Source organism: Ahaetulla prasina, chromosome 2 (assembly GCF_028640845.1).
Source record: "Ahaetulla prasina isolate Xishuangbanna chromosome 2, ASM2864084v1, whole genome shotgun sequence".
NCBI lineage: Eukaryota > Metazoa > Chordata > Lepidosauria > Squamata > Colubridae > Ahaetulla > Ahaetulla prasina.
The window spans coordinates 285,508,643-285,523,256 of NC_080540.1; the positions used below are offsets into that span (position 1 = coordinate 285,508,643).

Consider the following 14,614-nt stretch of genomic DNA (forward strand, 5'->3'; position numbering starts at 1 on the left):
TTTGTCAAATTTATATAGCCATCCATCTCACAAACATGTAATTCCGATTGATGTACAACAAAGTTAGAAAGAGTGCAGAGAAGAGCAACAAAGATGATTAGGGGATTGGAGGCTAAAACATATGAAGAACGGTTGCAGGAACTGGGTATGTCTAGTTTAACAAAAAGAAGGACTAGGGGAGACATGATAGCTGTGTTCCAATATCTCAGGGGCTGCCACAAAGAAGAGGGAGTCGGGCTGTTCTCCAAAGCACCTGAGGGTAGAACAAGAATCAATGGGTGGAAACTGATCAAAGAAAGAAGCAACTTAGAACTAAGGAGAAATTTCCTGACAGTTAGAACAATTAATAAGTGGAACGACTTGCCTGCAGAAGTTGTGAATGCTCCAACACTGGAAATTTTTAAGAAAATGTTGGATAACCATCTGACTGAGATGGTGTAGGGTTCCTGCCTAGGCAGGGGGTTGGACTAGAAGGCCTCCAAGGTCCCTTCCAACTCTGTTGTTATGTTATGTTATGTTAAAGTTAAAGCAATAAATACTTAGAACAATTATCATTGATTAAAATATTAACAAGTGTAAAACAAAGGTAAAAACAGGAAGTAATGAGTGAGAGGCACTCTTGAAATTGAGGAGAGGCAGCCCCTCAAATAACCAGTTCCCGTGCCATGCAAGGTGTTTAAGCTTAACACCGGCATCTTGAATTGGACCCAGAAACATGATGACAGCCATTGCAGTTCACAAAGCAAAGGTATGATGTTCCACCAAAAACATGCATAACTGCACATTGGTTTGTACCAGATGAAGTTTTCAAGGGTAGCCCCATGTAGTGTACATTACAGTAGTCCAGCTATGAGGTGATCAGGACATGCATGACCATGGGTAGACCTGATGATCTAGGAATGGGCACAATATTAAGTGGTGCAAAGGCCCTCCTAACCATAGCTGGCTGGAGGCAGGCTGTCTGGCTGGCTAAATCTGGTTTACACCAGTAGTAAACTTTCCTTAATCTTTCTTACTTTGCAAACCATCTTTCACTATATCTGCACATCACCCATATCGTTCCTGTCCTAATGTTCCCTTTGGTTGTATTTAATTTGTATGGTTATTTCATGCTTATACTTACATATATTGTTGTGTTTGACAAAATAAATAAATAAAAAATAAAAAATAAATCTTGGTCTTACTCCTTACTCCATGCTGATCTTTTTATTTAGCATTCCAATTATTGTCATGCATGCTTTACACCCACCTCATACTATTCTTCAGCAACCAATCTTCTATAATTCAAGCATTTTACTTTATCATACACTTCATCTAAATCAGGGCTGTCAAACTCAACTTCATTGAGGGCCGCATCAGGGTGTGGTTGACCTGGGGGGGCGTGGCCAACTGGGTAGGTGTGGCCAACTGGATGGGTGTGGCCAGCTAGATGCCATTCCCCAAACTTCTGGCATGTTTCCTCTTTGCATTGGGTAGACCGGGCCGAAGCCATGCTGGCCCAATGTTTCCTCTTTGCATTGGGTAGACCTGTCTGAAGCGATGTGGGCCAGCACCTTACATTTTCCAGGACGGTCCCACGGGCTAGATCCAACCATATTGAGCCTTGTGTTTGACACCCCTGATCTAAATGAACAAACTTCAATGAACTTCATGACATCTGTATACCGTACCTCTTGATGAACCATTGAAGATCAACGTCATTTCAGCACATCCCCGTCCTGGCCTTAAACCCATGCTGATTTCTAGAATTTGTGTTTCCAGAATTTTGATCATCATCACATCTCATAATTCTTCCAAACATTTCCCCAGATTCTCTTAAGCAAAGCCCCCGTAATTAACATCCTTTCTCTGTGTGACAGAATCACTTATGTCATCTTTGAATAAGAGCTTAAAAAAACAACCCTGGTATAATGTTTTTAGTGCCTTGAAAGTAATGTGTAGTTTGAAAATAGAACTGATAGTTGCATTTCCAGTTTTCCTTTTTTAAATGTCTTTCAAAACAGCCTGTGGCACACAAATCAGTTCTAGTAGTCTCAATCTCTTCTTTCTAAATTTGGCCCTCATTTCTCCCCACTTGTCCCAAATAGAACCCTATTCTGATTTGGCATTACAGTTAAATTTATGCAGTTAGAACACTGAACATTTAGGAACCATTTGGAACTGCTCAGATGTACACTATAGCTGAAGAAAAGTAATGATAAAGCAGGTGCATTTTTTCAGGTAGAAATTATAGGTTTTCAGGCTGATGGTCTCAACTGAAGGGTGAAATCAATGTGACACAGTATTTGGAGGCGTATGTGAGTTGGGTTATAGCATGTTTTTACAGTTTTCTGGGGGGGAAAAGAACACTAATATTACAGACATAGGTATCCTATTTATTCTTATATTTAAATAGCATATAGTGTCATAATTTAACCTGGAGTTCTTATAGGTAGGATTACTATAGTGGAGTTTATATGGAGGGTGGAATTTTCAGGGGTTTTTTTTGGATAGAATTTCTTCATTCCATCATACACAATGAAGAATTAATTTATAATTACCATTAAATATATCTTGAAATAAAAAGGGTTTGCCTGCATGAAACTAGTTAATCTCCAAACATTAGGTGGATTTCCAGCCATAACAGAAATGCATTGTACAAAGTTAACAGATTATTTCTTATAAAATGTATTTATAATTAGGATATGAAAAATGCATATTTGATGCCAGAATATTACTAATTATACTGGATAAAGGGTAATAAGTAAGTTTGATTGTTATGGATTTGCAAATATTATAATAGGTGTTACTGAACTATGATTCTCAAACTACCTTATTTGTAGTATAGGAAATGTCAGTGATATTATGTGAACAAAGTTGAAAAGGTCTCCTTTGATTAAACTAGTTAAATATTTTTGTATTTCAGAAGTGTTTAAACTCTCCATAGTGGGGTTTTATTGTTGTTTTCAAATTTTCTGTCATTTAGTACACAATCCGTAGTGATGTAATGTTTATTCTATAAACATCATTTCTAGATGCTTATAAGCTATTTGCATTACTATCAGGTTGAAATTTTGACACACGTTTCAAATAATTAGGTCATTATTTTTTCTAATTTATTTTGGAGGAAATAGGAGACCAAATATGAGAGAGAAGGTTACAAAATGAGCAGCAAAGTTGGGAAAGATCAAAAATATTACATAACTTAAGACTAGGTTCATACATTACCATGAATAGTAATCCCTGAAATTCTTAATTGTGATTTATTAAGTAAGCTATAATTACTTGAAGGCACATAATATGCTAACCCAAGTTAAAAAAAATGGTAAAGAGTTTCTGCAGATGTTACTCTGCTAGTCAACTATAGGGACAATGCTCATCTCTGTTTCAAGATCATTGAGCCATTACTGTCTGACATTTCCATGGTCGTGTGGCCAGCATGATATCACATAGTGCTGTCACTTTCCCACCACAGTAGTACCTATTTATCTAGTTCCATTTGCGTACTTTTGAAATGTAGGTTGGTAGGAGCTGGGGTGAGGATGGGAGCTCAGCCCCTTGCGAGGCACTTGGGTCTTGAACTCGGACTGCTGGCTTTCTAGCTGAGAAGCCCAGTGTCTTAATCACTTGACCACCATGCTGTTGCATGCTACCCCAAAGCTAAACATATTTCATAATGGCTTTGCAAGATTTGGGAACCCAGGCAAAATTTCCTGTTTCATACACTATGCTAACTAAAATTTGTATGTAGACTTCTAGGGTTCAAGAACTGTGCTCTTTTGTAGTTGTCTATCCTAGGTCTTAAATTCAGAAGCACCCATTTTTCATTTCTCTTGGGTACTATAGTACAATTTTCCTAATGGAATAGATGACATGGGAAGGAACCTAGGCATAAAACCCACCGACAGGTAATTCAGAGTTCCATCTATGATTTTGGATGTGCTTTGAATGAAAGTAAAAAAAAAAAGTTAATAATCAGTTATGTAACACCCATGATTTTAAAAAGCTGTCTCTAATTAAGTGAATGCAATGGTTGATCTGATCTGTCATTTAAATGATTCCCATTTTAAAAAGCGTACATAATTAAATATTTACCTGGAATGTCTTTCTAACATTATTAGCACTTGAATGTTTCATGAAGATATTAGGAATGGTGATGCAGAGAAACACATTATTAACAAGCAAACCCATTAATATGCAGGGGGAAAAAGAAGAAGAAAAAAACCTTGGTGAAAGCAAGCCTCTTTTTCAATTGTGCAGTACAGTTTCAAACACATAGTAAAAATAATTCAACTTCATAGTCTGTATCATTTACATGCTTAGCTTTGATAATTTTAGAGGATTTTTTTTTGTATTAATAGGATTAATATAGTTCAAAATGAATCAATGTCAGATAATATTGTAGCCTCCCTTTTTAATAAATTAATGGCAAGATTTTTCTTGGAAAGTAATCTAAAGTGAAAATGTGTGGATTTAGTAATTTAGACAGATTTAATTCATACTTACAAAGTAATCATCCTATTCCCTTGTGGGTAAGCAGTATTATGCAAGACACCCAAAGAGAGTAAGAAATAGTTAGAGAAGGAATAAAAAGTATACAGTCAGAAAATAAAAGGAAACATTTAAATCTAATTTACACCAATGCCATTTAATTTACCTCTGCATATTCTGCAAACTCTTCTTTCACCACTCCATACAACATTATATATACTGCATTTGTTCTTTAAAATTCTCACTTACGCACTTCGAGGATCTCATTAACTTTAACCACAGCTATCTTGATCTCCCTTTTTCTCATAACCCATTTACAAGTACTCTTCATTTAGCGATTGGCTTATTTCAATGACCATTCACAGATAAACAGTGATAAAAATAACTTTAAGACCTTCACGGGTCTATAAAGCAAAAGAAAACTACAGTAAGAGCAGAAGCACCATTAGGGTTTCAGTTAGCAACCACTTTAGAAGCTGAGTTGCAAGTCCCATTTAGAAAATGACAGCATAAATTAATGCAGAATTGTCGATTTAATTTAAAGACAACGTATAAACTAGAGATTTTTGCCACTTTCTCAGTTTAGGCCATATTTTGACCTTAGCCATGTAATATAATTTACTGGTTATGTGCTATAATCCATCTGAGTTTAGTCACTATTCGCTCTATTCACTAAATGAATATCAGTTTGCACTATTAGGAAATCTGAAGGACTTGACGGATAAAAACAACAGATTCAAGCAATATCAGTAGCACTTAGACTTATGTGTTGCTTCGTAGTACGCCCTAAACAGTTTACAGAGTCGGCATGTTGCCCCCAATAGTCTGGAGGCATTTTACCGACCTCATACGGATAGAATGCGGAGTCCTCAGAATTAAACTCTAGGTGTTGGGCAGAGTCAGCCTGCAATATTGCATTCTAACCACTGTGCCACCATGCATAAAATATAGGTAGTCCTTGTAACAATGCTAATTGGGACTGGAAACTCCTTTGTTAAGCAACACAGTCGTAGGTCATGCCATTTAGCGACAACCATTCTGGCAGTCCCAGTTGCCAATGTTAAATGAAAATCGCAGGGGTCATCATGCAATCAGGTAATTGCAGCTTTCTGCTGACTTTGCTTGTGGGCAGGGAAGGTTGTAAATTGTGATCACATGACCACGGAACACAGTGACAGGTCACATGACCACAGGAACAGTGACAGCCATACATACAATGTATGGTTGTAACTATCCCTTGTTCATTATAAGTTTGAAACGTCGTTGAGTGAGTGGTTATTTAAACGAGGACCACCTGTAGTATAAAATGACCCATTCACTTTAAAAAGTGAAAAAAGAAATAAACCAAAACCTCACATATAACATTTATACAGAGAATATGGATGAAGAGATAGATTTTTAATAGGTTTCTAAAAAGTATATCATAAACACATTTATGAATCTTAGGAACCAAGAGCATTCCAGAACAAAGTGTATGAAGTTCTTTGTATTCTTCCGAATTTAATACAGTAAAAAAAATAATTCACTAGGGCGTGTTATCTATATTTAAAGTTATTCTTGCTTTGCTAGATTGGTTCCTAACTGGTCAATCATTGGAGAATTTAAATACATTATTAATGAGCAGTCAGGCAAGCTATTTCTGTAGTGTTTAATGTGCTACAAATATATATTGGATGCTACCTTAGACATTAGAGCTGAGGGACTTTTATTTTCTCCTTTGAGTCTTGATGCAACTGCCATTGTGTATCCCCAGGAACACAAGGCACTCGCTAACTACCTGTGAACGATCATAAGTTGCATTTAAAGCAACTACTCTGTTTCCTTCTTATGCCTATCTCAGTAAGACTGAAAAATAACTCAATCTGCCCTTTTAAAGTTTTTCCACGTGAAAGCATTTCTTCTCCCTCTTCATTTTTCTATCCCGAAAAGAGTTGATTAAATGAAGACTCATAAATAACTATTCCAGATTTCTGCGAATTGTTTGAAAATGTGAAACAAGGAAAAATACAAATGTAGGATTTTTATGGGCTTGGTTCATGGTTCTCCAAAATTCTGGACACAAACACTTCTCTATAGGAAGTAATAAGTCCATCCAGTAGCTGCAGAACTAATAGGATTAATATCCTGGGTCAGGAAAGAGATTAATAAAAACCCCACAGGGTACATTTTAATTCATACATCTCAGTAGTATCCATAGGCACTGAATATTAATTATTGTTACTGTTATTATTGAATTTTCAGAGTTTTCAACTATAACTTCCCAAAAGCTCCAAGATGTTTTTTTAATATCCCCCAATTTCAGCAGTCTTTCTTTAAGAGAGTCCCTTTCAGAAGTTTTAGGGCTATGCTAACTGAAATTCGAACCTAATATATCGGTTGTTGATTCATCGTTTGGGTTGTATTTTTCTGCATCTTTCTCTATTACCACATCTTTAAGGTGTGGTAATAAGGTGTGGTAACGTTACCTTATTATTTACCTTAGAGATGTGGTAATATACCACATATAGCTGCTGTATATTATATAAGTTGTTCGTATCTATATCTATATGTATTTATATAGAAGAGCAGGGGTGAAATGCTCCCGGTTTCGATTGGATCGCCAGATCTGGTAGCAATCTTGGCTGTTGGTTTGGAGAACCGGTAGCAGTCGCGGTGCGAGGCTCTGTCCACCCGTCCGGCTGTCGTTACTTCCTAGTTTTAACCACTGAAGCCCATTGGCCCATTGGCCAGCATAATGCCTATTATTTAAGTTTGGAAATAAGGCAGTAAAACCTTTGTTTTGTCTATGTATAATAATTTGGTGGATTTGAAAGACCAAAGTGAAGTCTCCATGAAATTCGTTGGCTAAGCTTGGACTAGTCCTTGCCTCTCAGGCGAATTTAATTTTCATGACCCTGCTCTGAGCATTCAAAAGAAAGATGGCACATGAATATAATAACACAATTATTTGTAGGAAAAATAAACTACAGGTAGTCCTCGACTTACAACAGTTCATTTGGTGTCCATTCAAAGTCACCAAACGGCATTGAAAAAAGTGAATTATGACTATTTTTCATACTTGCAACTGTTTCAGCATTTCCATGATCTACATTCAGATGCTTGACAATTGTTTTTGGTTTTTAACAACCGCAGGGATTCACTTAACAAATGTGGCAAGAAAAGTCGTAAAATGGGGCAAAACTCACTTAACAAATTTCTCACTTAACAACATAAATTTTGGGCTCAGTTGTGGTTGTAAGTTGAGGACTACCTAGGCTCGATTCAAGTGATTCCCGTATTAAAGGTAAAAGTTCCCCTCTTGAACTAGTGCACCCCCCCCCACCCCCCAAAAAAAGATTATTGATGACTCCACTTCATTGTGGAGGAATGGATGGTGTGAAGCAGGGGTGAAATCTAAAAATTTTCCCTACCGGTTCTGTGGGCGTGGCTTAATTGGTGGGCGTGGCTTGGTCAGATGACTGGGTAGGCGTGGCCAATAACAATAAATAATAAAAATAATAAAGTATAAAAAACAATAAGAGGTACCAAAAACCAACTTTCACACTTTACACACACACACACAACACAACTGACTCACATACAATGTAAAAGCAGCTGCATTTCACACTTCACACAGCCACAAAAAGCTCAAAAACCAACTTTCACACTTTACACACACACACAACACAACACAACTGACACACACACACACACACACACAATACCACATACAGCTTTCTGAGATTTTGTGTGCTTGTGTAGTTGTGTAGTTGTGTAGTGTTTGTGAAACACTTGCTGAAGAAAAACCTGCTTTTAAAAGTAAAAAAAAAAACCCTCTGCTGATGGTGCGGCTCAGCAGAGGCAGTGGGGCGGGGCCAGGGATTTTTGCTACCGGTCCTCCGAACCAGCAGCCGCCATCGCTAGCGATGAGCTGGTCTGAACCGGGAGCATTTCACCCCTGGTGTGAAGTCCTTCTGGTCTCTGTACTGTTTTATATTTTTTTAACCAGGAACACGGATGAGGGTACTTACAGTTTGCAGATGGCACAATGCTGAGTTGTGGCTAATACTTTAAATGAAAGATAAAAGATTTTTGGGAAAAATTCTAGAGAGACTTGAGCTCTGGGTTCAAATGAACAGGATGGAATTTAAAAGAGAAAAATGATAGCTTGGATTATGTTTTATTTATCGATATTCCGCCTTTATTATGTTTACGAATAACTCAAGATGGGGAACACCCACAGTATTCTTCTCTCCTATATTCCCCACAACAACAACCCTGTGAGGTGAGTTGGGCTCAGTGAGAGTGACTGAGCTGGTTTTCATGCCTAAAGTGGAATACAACTCACAGCCTCCTAGTCCTTGGCCCAAAGTCATAGCTTCTTGTTCCTTGGCCTTTAGTTTCAAGCCTAAAATGGGACAAGAACTCAGAGGCTCCTGGTCATTGGCCCAAATTCACCCAGCCAGCTTTCAGGCCTAAGGCATAACTAGAATTCACTGTCTCCTGGTATTTGGCCCAAAGTTATCCAGCTAACCTTTATGCTTAAGATAGGATTAAAGGTAAGGTAAAGATAAAAGTAAAGGTTCCCCTCGCACATATGTGCTAGTTGTTCCCGACTCTAGGGGGCGGTGCTCATCTCCATTTCAAAGCAAAAGAGCCACCACTGTCCAAAGACGTCTCTGTGGTCATGTGGCCGGCATGACTAAACGCCAAAGGTACACAGGATGCTATTACCTTCCCACCAAAGGCGGTCCCTATTTTTATACTTGCATTTTTTATGTGCTTTCGAACTGCTAGGTTGACTGAAGCTGGAACAAGTAACGGTTGCTCACCCCATTATGCGGCACTAGGGATTCGAACCGCTGAACTGCCGACCTTTCGATCGACAAGCTCAGCGTCTTAGCCACTGAGCCACAGCATCCCTTAACCTGTATTAACCCATATTAAAGCATATGCTAATATTGCAGGTCTTGTTTTGTATTTACTGTCCATTATCTGTTAGGCTTATTTTTATCTGTTAGATTTATATCCCACCACCTCTCTGACAGCTCGTGACAACTTTTTCTCTCAGACCTTCAGAGCAGAAGTCAGCTGAGATCTCCAACCTGCGACTTTGCACATCTCAAGTTGGCTTGTGGTCTTTAACTCAGAACTTTCTTTTCCAGACATACAGCATGGCATAGCTTAAATATCTTTATTGCAGATTTGCAATATTGCAGGTGTTCAATCCATTACAGGTTCAAAATACAAAACAGGTGCTTCCCAAACCAGTCTCGGAATTCTGCTTTTAAGAAGGAATATTCTATATGGGATGGAAGCAAAATGTTTATCTAAAAACCCTCTGTCTTAAATGTCTCTATTTGTTTTGCAGTATCCTTGGCGTTATTGTTGAGGCTGTGCATTTCTGTGCTAGGTTTCAATTCAAGTTGAGTCAGTGACTTCCAGTCACTTCTGAAAGACTGGAATAATTTTTATGTGCAAACCTTAGGTTCCTGAGGGTCCAGTTCATTTCTGCTGTGAATTTAAATGAGTTAATTTAAGTGGTTGGGTCAGAAGCCACTATCATTGTAGTAGCCCTGTGCCTGATTCTTAATTAAAGGCAACAGGAGATTAATTTGAAACATTAATTTAAAAGTGCCTATACAAAAGGAAAGAATTATTGCAATAAAGCCTAAAGAACTTTTTTGTCCCTAGATGTAGAAGACAGAACTAGCTCAGGGTCCTGGGGGAACGGAGGACATCCTAGCCCATCCAGGGTAAGTACATCTAATCTTTTTTTATTCCTCACCAGCCTTCCTCTGTATGCAAATTTAAACTCTAAATGGGAATTGGGCACCTGATTGCATAGGAAAATGTACTTGCAAGTTTGGCTGTAGAGCAACCTCTTCCCAGATTTTTTTTTTATTTTTAGATTTTTATCTGATCTCAAAGATGAATTTGACATTTGCTGTGTTCCTGATTGCAAGTAGAAAGAAGCCTCATTAAATGCTTTGTCTCCTGTGTTGTTATCATTCTTTGATACGTGGTTATCTCTCTTTTGTAAGCTGTCTGGATGCCTCCCCTCCCCTTTTATTTGGCTGTTGATTTCTTATTTGTTGTAGGTGTCTTCCCAGATGTTTAATTCTAGGACAAAATATTAAATATGAAGGTGGAACTTTTTGGATGCTAGGAGTTTTAACTCTCTAATTTAGTTTACCTTTGTCACCATTGCTGTCAGTATGTCTATATATCTTTCAGATTAATTATTGAGCAGGAAAAGAAAATTAAGGTATAACATTATGCTCCAACACTGGAAATTTTAAAGAAAATGTTGGATAACCATTTGTCTGAAATGGTGTAGGGTTTCCTGCCTAAGCAGGGGGTTGGACTAGAAGACCTCCAAGGTCCTTTCCAACTCTGTTATTATGTTATGTTATTATATAATAGGAAGAAATCAGTACCTCAGAGGTATATATGAACTATTTTATCTAATGCGTATCTAATATGTGCAAATTTGTTCTTATATGCCCAAAATTCAGGAAATCTACTGTGTTTCCCCCAAAATAAGACTGGGTCCCATTTTCTTTTGGGTCCCAAAATAGGCACTTGGGATTATTTTCCGGGGGTAATTTATCCCCCCCCCCCGTACAGGAGGCCCACTTCTTCTGCTTGCTCACAGTGGGACAGGAGACTGGCTGTGCAGGCTCTCAAGTAGGGCTTATCTGGAGGTAGGGCTTATATATTAGGCACATACATAAAAATCATGCTAGGCCTTATTTTCAGGATAGGTCTTATTTTCAGGGAAACAGGGTAGTATGAATAGTAACTGTTGATTCTAATTTTTTAATTTATTCCAGTGCAACTGAATCATCTAAAAAGCTTTGCTAAAACTTATCATTATTTATTAATTTTATTTGCCCTCGTCTTGCCATAGATGATTCTGGTCTGCTTACAACATTAAAAGTTATACGATAGAAAGGTATACATGCATTGCACAAATTTGCAAATCTAGTCAATTCTTTATCTTTTGGAATAATTTTAATCACAATTTTATGCCAAGTTTAATTATCAGTGTAAACCAGCCTAACTATTTGTATTCGTTTGTGCATGGCACAAACACACAGGGCCTTTTCTGTGGTTATTTATTAAATTTAAACTTTTACCTTTTTACTATGTAAAACACTCAAAGATAGAAAGCAAAATATAGAACACAGCAATAAATTCAATGCATGATTAAAATCTGTGTCCTTAAATTTATAAATATAATTTATTTAGTTAAATATGCCTCTACCCCTTGATAAAGGTTTACTTAACTAAACTTGGTTGACGCTATAAACCAGAGTAGGCAACTATGGCTTCTTCATGACCTGTGGACTTCAATTCCCAGAATTCATAGCTGGCTCAGGAATTCTGGGAGTTGAAGTCTACAGCTCTTAAAGGGTCCATATTTGCCCATCCCTGCTATATGTAACTACTATTATGAAAATGGACTTTTTCATGGAGGCAATTTTGGCACATGTACGCAGACAGCTGAATTTTTGTCATTCTTTTAAGGATACTCTCAATTTCCTCACTCTATTTTAATTTAGCACTTCCTTTAGATAACTGATTGCACTGCCCTCCCTTTAATGTATGGTGTGGCATTTTCTTTTACAAAAAGACTTTTTCTATATTTTGTGGGTACACTCATTCTAGGTTACGTTTTGCCAAGAAATAATCTCTGAAATCGACAACATTTGAAGTGCTGGAGTGTCTTTTGACAATCTTCTCCTAACCGTGATGTGTAAATATACATAAGATACCTTCTAGTTCACCAACAGTAAGCCAGGCCTCAAACAGTTTGACATTCAAATGCATTATGCCAATGATCTGAAACTTATCTCTTCTCGCGTTACAGAGATCACATGTTCATTTCCACTAAGAATAGACTCAGGAAGTGGAACATATTAATATCCAAGTTCTTTTGACAGTTGGCAGAAATTAGAACTGCAGCTGTAAAGAGAAGTACCCCCATCTTCATCTGTCTTGTTTCAGATAGATGAAGATGGGGGTACTTTGTGTATATCTGCAGTAACAACAGGGGTGTCAAACTGGATTTCTTTGAAGACCGGATCAGCATTGTAGTTCTCCTCCGCAAGCCAGCCGTGGACGGACTCCCTGCTGGTCAAAACATCACCCTGTATATATGTTTATATACTATATAACCTTTCTGTATGATATTTACATATATTGTTGTGACAAAATAAATAAAATAAAAAAAATAAAAATAAAAATGGGACGTGGGGGCCACATGCGCCCCCCCTCGCCACATTTTGGCTGCCAGTCCTTTGCTGGATTCGGCCCGCGAACCTTGAGTTTGACATCCCTGATATAGATCTACCAGATCTAGTTAGGCTGAAAAATTCCAAATAACCATTAGACAACCGCAAAATAATATAGAAAACATGGCCAATTTTTGAGCAGCTATATTTTTTTATGATTAACCCTATTACTATTACAGAAGGCACTAAAATTAAAATAAAACTTTTTTCACCTGATGAATAGACACATTTGAAGCGTTCCCTATATTTCACGTCAAGTTTCTTGTCTACATGAGATTCAAGACATCTAACAGCCATATTGTTAAGACTATGCAATGTTTTGAATTCAAAAGGAAAATTGTGTTTTTATGGAGCACTGCACCCTAGAGTTGGATACAACTGGACAGGGAAATTTTTTATTTTTTTTAAATTAATTAATTAATTAATTAATCTAGTCAAACACAACAATATATATTAGTATAAGCATGAAATAACCACACAAATTGAATACAACCAAAGGGAACATTAGGACAGGAACGGTAGGCAGCTGGTGCTCTTATGCACGCCCCTTACAGACCTCTTAGGAATGGGGCGAGGTCAACAATAGACAGTCTAAGGTTAAAATTTTGGGGGGGTTGGGATGAGACCGCAGAGTCTGGTAGTGCATTCCAGGTATTAACAACTCTGTTACTGAAGTCATATTTTCTACAATCAAGATTGGAGCGGTTCACTTTAAGTTTAAATCTATTGTGTGCTCGTGTATTGTTGCGATTGAAGCTGAAGCACTCTTTGACAGAAAGGACATTGTAGCAGATGATTTTATGAGTTATGCTCAGGTCATGCTGAAGGCAGCGTAGTTCTAAATTTTCTAAATCCAGAATTTTACCTTTTTCTATTTCTGGAATATTGTTAATTTTTTCAGAATTGTAGCGAATTGTGACAGATATGGAGAGCTGTCTGTGGATTATGAGGTTCTGAAGATCAGCAAATTTCATTCAGAAAAAATGCTGAGCCAGTTTAGAGTAAAATAGGAAAGGCAGTATTGCTTTGATTTCAATAAGATGTTCATAAATTCATTGCCTCTTATTGTAGTACGATATGTACTATAAACTGCAGTACATAAATCTTTAAGTAAAATTGATTTGAGTGAAAGTAGAATGAATTTAAAACAAATCAGATTGCATGGGCAAATTAGTACATCAGAACAATAAAAAAAACAGTAAAAGAGTCAGCACAAAAAATTAATTTCAGTACGGGGTATCCTGTACTGGAAATACAAATGATTCCTTAAATAAAGTATGTAATTTTAACTTCCCATGTTTCTCATTATTTGAGATTATAACTGCAAAAACATGCATTTCAATTTTTGGACAGGATAGAAAATGTCATTTTTGCTGGCTAATATCTGAGTTATTAACATAAATATGAGCACATATTTTTAATATATTAGAATAGCTATCTTCAAATTTCATCAGTCCATTGAAAAAGTGCCTTTCTAGTTATAATAACTGAGAAATATCTTAAGACGTTTGCATGTGTATATTCCATTTAAATTGCTACCAATTTATTTACAGAACTACGGAGATGGACCTTCTTATGAACATATGACAAACAGGGACCTTGGATCACATGACAATCTATCGCCTCCTTTTGTGAATTCCAGAATACAAAGTAAGAAGAAATTAATGCTTTTATTACCCTTAAATGTTTGTAATTGCTTGTGCTTTTTATTTTTAACTGAAATAATATTCCTTTTCACTACCATCACATTCTAAAACATCTCCAGGAATGCTAATTATGCCATAAAATAAACCAATATCCACGTTAAAGTTTGCAAATATTTTGCTTAGAACAAGTATCTGCAAATATACTTTGTAGCCTGATTT

The 14,614-nt window shown here is 37.0% G+C and overlaps 1 protein-coding gene across 16 annotated transcripts in view; it reads left to right on the top strand.

The window, feature by feature from the left end:
* Positions 1 to 14,614, top strand: part of TCF4 (transcription factor 4) — a 435,153-nt gene that overhangs the window by 125,644 nt on the left and 294,895 nt on the right. For all 16 annotated transcript variants that reach the window (XR_009153615.1, XM_058170654.1, XM_058170657.1 and 13 more), the window contains 2 exons: positions 10,144 to 10,205; positions 14,303 to 14,399. Coding sequence is in view for 15 of the 16 variants with exons in the window: in XM_058170654.1 (XP_058026637.1) it covers positions 10,144 to 10,205; positions 14,303 to 14,399 (159 nt within the window). In the remaining variant the exon portion in view is untranslated. The remainder of the gene's footprint in view (positions 1 to 10,143; positions 10,206 to 14,302; positions 14,400 to 14,614) is intronic.